This window comes from Asterias amurensis, chromosome 9, assembly GCF_032118995.1.
Source record: "Asterias amurensis chromosome 9, ASM3211899v1".
Lineage (NCBI taxonomy): Eukaryota > Metazoa > Echinodermata > Asteroidea > Forcipulatida > Asteriidae > Asterias > Asterias amurensis.
The window spans coordinates 3,209,729-3,218,847 of NC_092656.1; the positions used below are offsets into that span (position 1 = coordinate 3,209,729).

General features: G+C 40.0%; 1 protein-coding gene across 1 annotated transcript; it reads left to right on the plus strand.

Annotated features, from left to right (window-relative positions):
- The first annotated feature begins 1,484 nt into the window (after positions 1-1,484).
- Positions 1,485-9,031, plus strand: LOC139942246 (protein PRRC1-like). The gene is made up of 7 exons (XM_071939033.1): positions 1,485-1,570; positions 2,428-2,538; positions 3,129-3,319; positions 4,711-4,842; positions 5,376-5,430; positions 6,064-6,331; positions 6,561-9,031. Exons 2-7 carry the CDS (start codon positions 2,466-2,468, stop codon positions 6,877-6,879), a joined length of 1,038 nt encoding a protein of 345 aa, XP_071795134.1. The 5' UTR covers positions 1,485-1,570; positions 2,428-2,465; the 3' UTR covers positions 6,880-9,031.
- Positions 9,032-9,119: the final 88 nt, after the last annotated feature.

The window sequence follows — 9,119 nt, forward strand, 5'->3', positions numbered from 1 at the left end:
GTTTATCTCCTTCACACTTGCTTTACACTATATATGACTCTTCCTCTGTGCTGTACATTGTAAGGTCGTATCTGAATTGGTGGCTACGGCTGTGGCTACGACCGGTGCCAGGGAAGTTGCTAAGGGCGTCCTATACTTCAACGCATAATGACGCGGCGATCCAGCCGTAGCCGTAGCCGTAGCCGTAGCTGCCAATTCGGATACGGCCTTAAGTTATATAGCCTTATGGCGGCCTTATACACTTAGGGTCATGTCACACGAGGCAATTTACTGGCAACCAGTTCCAGGCAATCTCCAAGAAGAAAGGGCATTCACATTTGAATGTTCACCTATTCCTCTTGTGGATCGTAAGACATTGTTTAAAAAGATTACTCATGTGCTACCGAAGTGGTCCTGTAGCATGCACTGCAGTTGGTTGCCTACAAGTTGCCTGTAAAAGTTGCCTCGTGTGACAAGTTTGTTTAAGTCTTTTAATATTAATTGATTCCTTACCCAGCTCCACACTTGACCCATGCCATTCGCCTGCACACTTTCGTTTTTTATTCACAAACAAAAAATTTGAAGAGAGTTAATGCAACAATAACAAATTCACATTTATTTATTTCATCACAGTTTAAAAAAAAAGATTTCCCCTAACCAATAACTTATACTAATTATGACAATACTACGAGGGGAACACTTACAAAAAAATAATAATAATAATAATATTTAGATTTAGGCCCACACACAATTTTTTACCAAAAAGAAAATATCCATGTGTGCATAAACTGATTACAGAGAAACACATGGACACGCGTATGGCTTCTTACAATAGGGCAATGTATCGGCTAAAATAAGAAGTAGACGCAAAACGAAATCATTTTGTGACCATGAATTAAAAACACCAATATTATAACTTTTCCTGGGTCAACCGCGCCAAGTTTAAACGTCGCCGCGTTATTCGCGTGGAGAAAAAAAACTCACACCGGGCGGAACAAACTTCATAATTTTTTCAAAGACCGGTATTCTCACTTTCCATAAAATAACAACTCCGTAAAAATTTGGTCATTGGAAGTTGTAAGAGATGAGAAAAATAATTGTTGCACTTAATTTGTAATGTTTTTAGAGCGAAGTCTTTTATTATTTGGGTGAGAAATTATCTCTTTCTGCCAAGTAAGTTTTTTATGACATTCGATGAGCATGTTTTGGCCCCCACCATAATTTTATGTTTACCTGTCACACACTGAAAACGTTATGAATTGTTAAGAAACAAATTGAATGGAAACTACATGTTGTTGCTGTTTTATTGCCAAAAGGCCCCCCTCCCCCGACAAAATGCACCCCTTTACCCACCTCTCCCCTCCACATGCCCCTAATAAGTTTTAAGTGAATTTCCCAGGTGCCGCCTTTCCTCTAGTCGGGTCCCCACATCTAACTGAGTGAATTGAACTCCTCTATACGCATCACTTTATGTGAGCAACGTGGCACAGTCAACGGCTGTTACATGATGATATTATGTTTACTAGCCGTCACGTCCGTACACACGTATCATTCGGTTTGCCGAAAAACTACACTTCGGAGAGCTTTTTATGTAAGTTCTGATAATTTTTCGTTCCCCATTTGTTGTGTTGATTCAGTTTGTTACTGTTGTTTTTCTAGGTATTGTGTGAAAAACACTTCATTTCACTAAAAATACCCTTTACTAGTCGTAATTGCTTTTACTTTTCCCTTAACCAGTTGCGGTATTACAAATTTGCAATAAATAACCACTGACTCACTGAACACTATTCCTCCCATTCCAGCGGCCGTAATAATGAGAAAATTGTTCATATCCTGCCACCAGTTTTTCATTCGTTATGAAATAAAATAGTATCTTAAATGTCCTTGCTCAAAGTCAAATAAATGAGATATTCCTTTTTGTAAAAATGCGAGTGAAAAAGGGTTGACACTAGACCCAGTAACTGGGGCGCTGTACTCCTTTTAAAACAATTTTTGACTTCATCTGTAGTACGACAGATGAAGTCAAAAATTGTTTTAAAAGGAGTACAGCGCCCCAGTTACTGGGTCTAGGTTGACACGATGTATGGGATACGGAAAGTTTACCCTGATGGCCTATGTATGCTATGGCATTGATTTTCATCTGACTGAGAGTTTGTTAAAAGCCTTTACAATTAAAGTTCAAACTGCCTGTGCATTGCTATATATTTGTCAAGCATTTCTTGATAGAATTGATGATAGAATTTGGCCTAAATCAATCGATATCAAATTAATTGCAGCCTGATACAACATTTGCTTTGCAGCTCTAGATTTGTCTTTATTCACCCCCTACAATGCTGGAACTGAAATGTACTCACTCTGACTCAGGTTTCCTGTGTTTAAGTTATTGAATTAAAACCAAAAGTTGTTGATAAACTTAGCGCAATTATGGTGTTATTAACTTATTTTCAGGAGAGGGTACTATTAACTTCTAGAATCAACAGATCACAATGATGGAGGAAGTAACTGGAGATCATGGTGAGGGACATTCCTCAATACCCCCAGCTGCAGCGCCGATAAGTAGTAAGTTACCCCCCCCCCCCCCCTCCCCCTTGTACTGGGTGGTTAGGTTGGTGTAGTGGTATCTTTCCTTGCCTTCCACCTCTAGGACCCTGGTTCGAATCCCACCGGGCACTAAGTGGATTGGGTTTGCAGTCCCTGCTTGACTGTGTGGTTTTTCTCTGACATAATTTTCTGGGGGTTTTCTCCCACATATAAAACCAGGGCACCCACAGCAATGTACCCTTCCCATGAAATATGCTAATTACATTCACGCATGCGTACAGATCCTGTTGGTTGGCAAACGCCATCTGTTGTGCAATCGCGCCTGCGTCACGCAGCCATTAGCCATGTACAAAACAGTGCGATATTCCCTCATTTTACCAACCAAAATGTTAGTGCACACGCGCTATGTGCAATTTACATATGTCATAGGAAGGGTCTATTGTGTCTACTGTGGTGCCTTTTGTTTTTGCCGTGGTGCCCTTAGCAAAAATCCAATGCAAATTTACATTTCTCTCGTAAAAGTGGCCGAGTGAAAATGCTGTGCCCCTTCAAGAGCATAAGTGTTGTAAGTGTACGCAGAACTCAATAAGGAATTTCTTTTCTTTCAGGTGTTGTAGCCCCAGTGAATCCTGTTACTACTTGCGTTCCCCCTCCTCAACCGTCTCAGCTGTACATTCCCCCGCCTCAAGATACACCCCAGCCCCAGCTCTTCACTCCATCCAAGGAGCCATCATTACCGCAGTCTGAGATGTCAACGTCTTCTCATCAGTCGATGGTTCCAGATCCGCAGCCAAAGGAGGTAGTTATCCATTGTTTTATTTTTATTCATTCCAGTTCTCAGGCCTAAGGACACTTCCATTTGCAAATCTTAAAGTCTAAGGGAATTTTGCAAAGGGACACCAAGGCTAAGACACGGGGCAAATTTCATAGCGCTGCTAAGCACAACAAATTTGCTTAGCATGAAATTTGGGCCTCGATAAAAACAGAATTACCAACCAAATTTCCACGTGGTTTTGAGGATAAACAAACAACAGCTGAATACAAGTAACAAGCAATATGCAACAAATGGAAATTTGGTTGGTAATCTTGTTTTATCAAGGAAGAAATGTCATGCTAAGCAAATTTGTGTTGTTAGCAGCGCTATGAAATTGGGCCCAGGGCAACAGTAGAGAACATGCCTTGGAGGCCTCCGTGAAATTCCAGGGCCGAGTAGTACTTTGTCTCAGTCTAGGACTTCTTGTTGATGTGATGTTTCTGGGGTGGATTTCACAAAGAGTTAGGACTAGTCCTATCTCGAGTTAGGACCAGTTACTCGTCCTAACTTAGGACTATCCATGCAATTTGTATATCTCCTAGGACTAGTCCTAAGTTAGGACTAGTCCTAATTCTTTGTGAAATCGACCCCTGGACTATTAAAAAGAGAATTAAATATAAACATGAACAGTATAAAACAAGAGACAGACAAACAATGGATAATTGTGACCCCCTAATTATTGTACCTGCGCTCTTCCAACTGAGCTATCTAGCCCTTTGTTTTCGGTCTCCCTATTTTGTCAATATCTTTGTTCGGGGACGTGTCAGTCAGAAGCCATACATTATTAAAAACCATTGACGGCTATATTACCAGGGATCACACCCAAGTTTAAGAAACTACCTGGGAAGCAGAGTTCAGGGAAATACCTTCAGGGGATGCAACTTCTTATGTAAGATATCAAATAAAACACAGTTTCCCATGTGGTTTATTTCTTTATGAGTGATGGGGAATGATTTCGGCCAGCAATGTTGCACAGCGAGAAATTACCATTATTACAAACGTATTTTGTGCACACTGAATTCTAATATTCAGTTGCAAATGCTGTTTTTTGAGTAGCAATTGAAATATTTTATGTAGCATTTGTCTGTGCTATAGAATGGAACTTGTTCACCGAGTGATGATTTGTCAAATGTTATTTAAATGCTTATAAAATGACTGATTTCACCATGTGAACTCATCCTAGTTAGGATTAATCTTAGGACTTAGGACGAGTTAAGTTCCCTATCCGAAGACATGCATTGAACCCATCCTTAGCTAGGATGGGTTACTTCTTCCTAACTCGAGATAGGATTAATCCTAGCTTTTGTGAAATCGGCTGGAGTTGTGGAAAGAGAGAGACATTTGGAAAAAATTTAAGAAACGTTATTTTGTTCCAGATGACAAATGCTGAGGACTCCGCTTCCACCCTACATGGTGACTACCACAGTGAGGGAGGGGCAGGAGGAGGAGGAGGGGGACTGTTCGGCTGGGGAAGTAACTTCATGAAGAAGATGGTGGAGAAGACAAAGGTACGTAAGAACCTCTGAAGTGTGATTTACCTAAAGCAGTGGACACTGTTGGTATTTACTCAAAATACTTAATAGCATAAAAACTAATTTGGTAGCAACCAATGGAGAGCTGTTGTTAGTATAAAACATTATGAGTAACAGCTCTCTCTCTCTGAAGTAACGTATTTTTTGAGAAAGAAGTTATTTTCCACTAAAATATTTAAATTTGGTTTTGAGACTTAAGAACTAGATTTTGAGTTCCAGAAATTGTGCATCTGAAAGCACGCAACTTTGTGTGACAAGGGTGTTTTTTCTTCCATTATTATCCCGCAACTTCGACGACCAATTGGGTTCAAATTTTCACAGGTTTGTTATTTTATGGATCTGTTGAGATACACCAAGTGAGAAGACTGGTCTTTGACAATTACCAAAGTTGTCCACTGTCCTTAAAGGGAAGGTATGTGTTTAGTAACTACTCTTTAAATTATTGGCAATATTAGAGCTACAGCTACATTCATTCCACTGATCTTCTACTGATTTATTTTGTATTTCAGAATTCCGTGGATACGATGATCACAACGTTAGACCCAGGCATGGCACCTATAATAAGTAAGTATATTGTAACTAGAGAATATGGTTCAATGTCAACCCCAATTCAAACAAGAACAAGTTCTTACTTTATTTATATCTTGTTTAAATGCACTGTACTGTTTTGTATTTTACCCATACATTAATTCACAATAAGCACTGTATACCATAATCTTTGGCTTATAAGCCCGACTTACAAGTTGGTTTTGGCCCTAAGAAAAAACTTCTGTGAATTATTTGCTGGGCAGCTTATACAGCAACACTTTGAGGGCAAAAACCAGCATACACTTATTTAAGAAAGATTTGTAAAAGATTTCTACATAAAAGAAAAACATCTTGATCTGAAACAACACCAAAAGACTGCCTGTGTGATGTGATGAAATTGGGATTGGAATCCGAAGGCTAATTGAGTTGGATGTTGAAACAACCCAAACATTCCAGAGCAGACATGTAACTGCTATATAACTGCTAGAGTGTGCCCAACTGACAGTGTGTCAGTTTTGAATCCTGTAATTATCAGCGGGTACTGCAAACAGTTTACTCTTTACTCCTGTTCAAAGCAGTTATAGAGGCGATAGGTTTATATCCCCTCCCTTTAAACCATGCCCTCTGCACAATCATTACATCAATAAAAAATCATGTCTCGATCTACAGAATCAGGAGGTGACATCTACATCATCGTCGCTTCCGACAAGGACGTGAAAGTAGCACCCATAAGAGACGCTTTCCAGAAGGTTTTCGGTCTTGCCACGGTCGTAGGCAAGCCTGGTCAATCTAACATCGCACCCCAGCCAGAGGGGTATGCAGCGGGGAGCAAAGGGGCGCAGGAGAGGATAGAGAACCTGCGGAGGAACGGTGTCGTGGAGGAGACGCAGACGGTTGTGTCGGTAGAGAATTTCATCGTGGAACTTTTGCCTGACAAGTAAGTTATCGCGTAAACCTAAACTAAGACTGAATGGGGAAAAACAAATTCTTAAATAGGACAGTCATTAATTTTAACTTTCGTTATGGTCATAATAGACTTGGGTGGCTATTACCTGTAGTATACCCATTTAGTGTGAAAAGGTAGCCAGAGTTCACTGGGGTCAACCCTAGGGTATTGAGTAGTGTGAATTGACACAATCTAACTGACATGTCTTGCTTTCCTTCAGGTGGTTTGACATTGGCTGTATTATACTTCAAGACCCCGTTAATAACATCACTCTGGAGACATTCACCCAAGCGACACCCATCCCGCTTGACCTCATCACTGCCGCCCAATCACAGACCCCGCCCGATTATTCATTGCGCTGGTCCGGTCTCGCCGTGACTGTGGGTGAGGTGATAGAGAGCAACACACCCGGCGTGAACCACGGCGACTGGCACGTCGCATTCACCGGCGTCTCGCGCAGGGATATGATTTACAGTACAGCGTTGGTCGTTGCTGGTATGTATCAGATGAGGTTACCACTGAAAGCAGAGACGATATGAACCCAAGCATTGTTTGATAGTGTCAGCATGGTAGCCAACTTTTGATTGGCTAGCTGATGCTTGGCTTCACCTTGTCAATCAATAGAAGAGAACCATACAAGAACGCCAGCTAGTTCGGTGCTGAAAGACAGTTTTCTTTTCTTTTATTTTACCTCAGCAGCATTGGTAAAATCTCCTGTATGCAAATGTAATATATTCATAGACAGTCTGATTGGACCACAATTTGGAACTGGTTTTTTGTCAGGAATCTGAACACGATGGATGCATTTGTAAACGGACCAGGCCCCGATTTCATAGAGCTGCATAAGCACAAAAATATCTTTGCACAACAAAGTTATGCCATTGCTTACCAGATTAAGGTTACCAGCCAAAATATCACAAGTACAATTTGTGACTGGTTTCCTGCTCATTTTTGCTTTAAAGTAAGCAGCCCTATGAAATTGGGACCAGGGGTCGATTTCACAAAGAGTTAGGACTAGTCCTAACTTAGGACTAGTCCTAAGAGATATGAAAAACGTACAGCTAGTCCTAAGTTAGGACTAGTAACTCGTCCTAACTCAAGATAAGACTAGTCCTAACTCTTTGTGAAATCCACCCCGGTCTGATACTTCATGGAGGCAACAGAGGCAATTGCCTCCATGGCTCTTATTAGCTGGGTGCTCCACTGCCCCTTGCAGTGTTCAAATGTCCTTATATGTGCCCATACTAAGGAAACACCTCTTTGTGCTTACAGCAAAGAAGTACACTGTACCAGGCCTGAAACATAATACAGTATAGATTGAAATACAAACTGATACAGGGTATGGTTGAGAAATCATTATTTATTTGTAGGGTCACAGATTGTTGTTGTCAAAGTAATGATGACTTATAGACCACGTGACCCTTGTTTACAATAAGTGTGACCTTGTACATGCTCTAAGTATTGTGGCAGGCACTGTACTACACTGGTCCTATGGGAAAGTTGACATTTTGTGTCATAATTTCCACATAAAACCAAGAGTTATGAAAGTAAAAGCTGGACAAGTTTTGAGATGTGCCTCCTTTGATCATATCAAAATTTGATAAAATTTAGTGCAATCTCCATAAAATATAAGATTTTATATTTTCTTCCATTGAGCTGTGTACAAATCATGCCTGCAGTAAGTCTAGGCTCTGTGGCTCTTTTGTAAACATGTGATGTCACAGGTCACATCGTCTATAGGCAAAGAAATGATGAAAATGCAACACCGAAACGTGTGGTTTATGACCAAGGCTGTGTACTGTGTATTGGTTTGACTAAGGAATGGTTCGTGACCTACGATCCTCCGATAAATGAAAAGGATCTATTTGGATGTTCTATAAAAGACAACGGTGTAAGAATAGTTTTCATTTTAGATTTAAAATCTTCTCTTCAGAAAAGTTGACACATGTAAAAATGTATATTTTTTGTATTTAAGAATTCGTCTTCAGAAGATGTTTTTTAACTGACTTGTATTGAAATATTTCTCCCCATTTTTGTGTCATTCATACTTAGTAGGAGACTTTCTGTGACGATAGAGGGCAGCAGACTTACCAGGTTAATCCATTGTTCTCAGAACTATGTGCATGTTCAGAACTACGTAAAAAATGGAAATTTACTGGTAAGTCTGCCGCCACCTAGCATTGGAAAGTCTCCCATTGTTTATTTCATTAATCTTGGATCAGAGCTCCCTGTGACACTTGGTTCAGTTGTAGTTTTAAACTTGATACAATTACAGAACATTTTATGTCAGTTAACAGCTTTTTAGACCTTCAAAAACACTCGGAGTTGACACTATCACATTTTATAACAAATTGTCTGCCATTCAAAGCTTCAAACCTTACATTTCAAACACTGGCCAAGCAGGGAACTATCACAGGGGAGGATTGGGCAATGTTTTCCGTTTTTTGAGGGCACCACATGTATCTGTATTGTCAGGGGGGGGACACAGGAATTGTTTATTTAGTTATTTATTTTGTTATGGCAGGGGCTCGTACCCCAGCTCCCCAGCCATTGATTTCAAAGTAGATTGGACAAGGCGTAATATCTAATAGTAAACCGATACTGAAGTGACTTAATGTTATAAAAATCAGCAGCACTGGAAATATATGTACATATTTTTATTTCTTTCGTAAATTTGACACAAGGTGTATTCCGAATTTTCTCTAAAGTAATAAAGAAATAGTTTTTCTATTTAATTGTTTTGTTATTTTGTTGTTCAACAGTGTTTGTTGTCACCTTT

Coding starts and splice junctions, on each gene's coding strand:
- LOC139942246 (XM_071939033.1), top strand. CDS start 2,466: ATGATGGAGGAAGTAACTGGAGATCATGGTGAGGGACATTCCTCAATA. Junction 2,539..3,128: donor AGCTGCAGCGCCGATAAGTA/GTAAGTTACCCC, acceptor CTTTTCTTTCAG/GTGTTGTAGCCCCAGTGAAT. Junction 6,332..6,560: donor GTGGAACTTTTGCCTGACAA/GTAAGTTATCGC, acceptor GCTTTCCTTCAG/GTGGTTTGACATTGGCTGTA.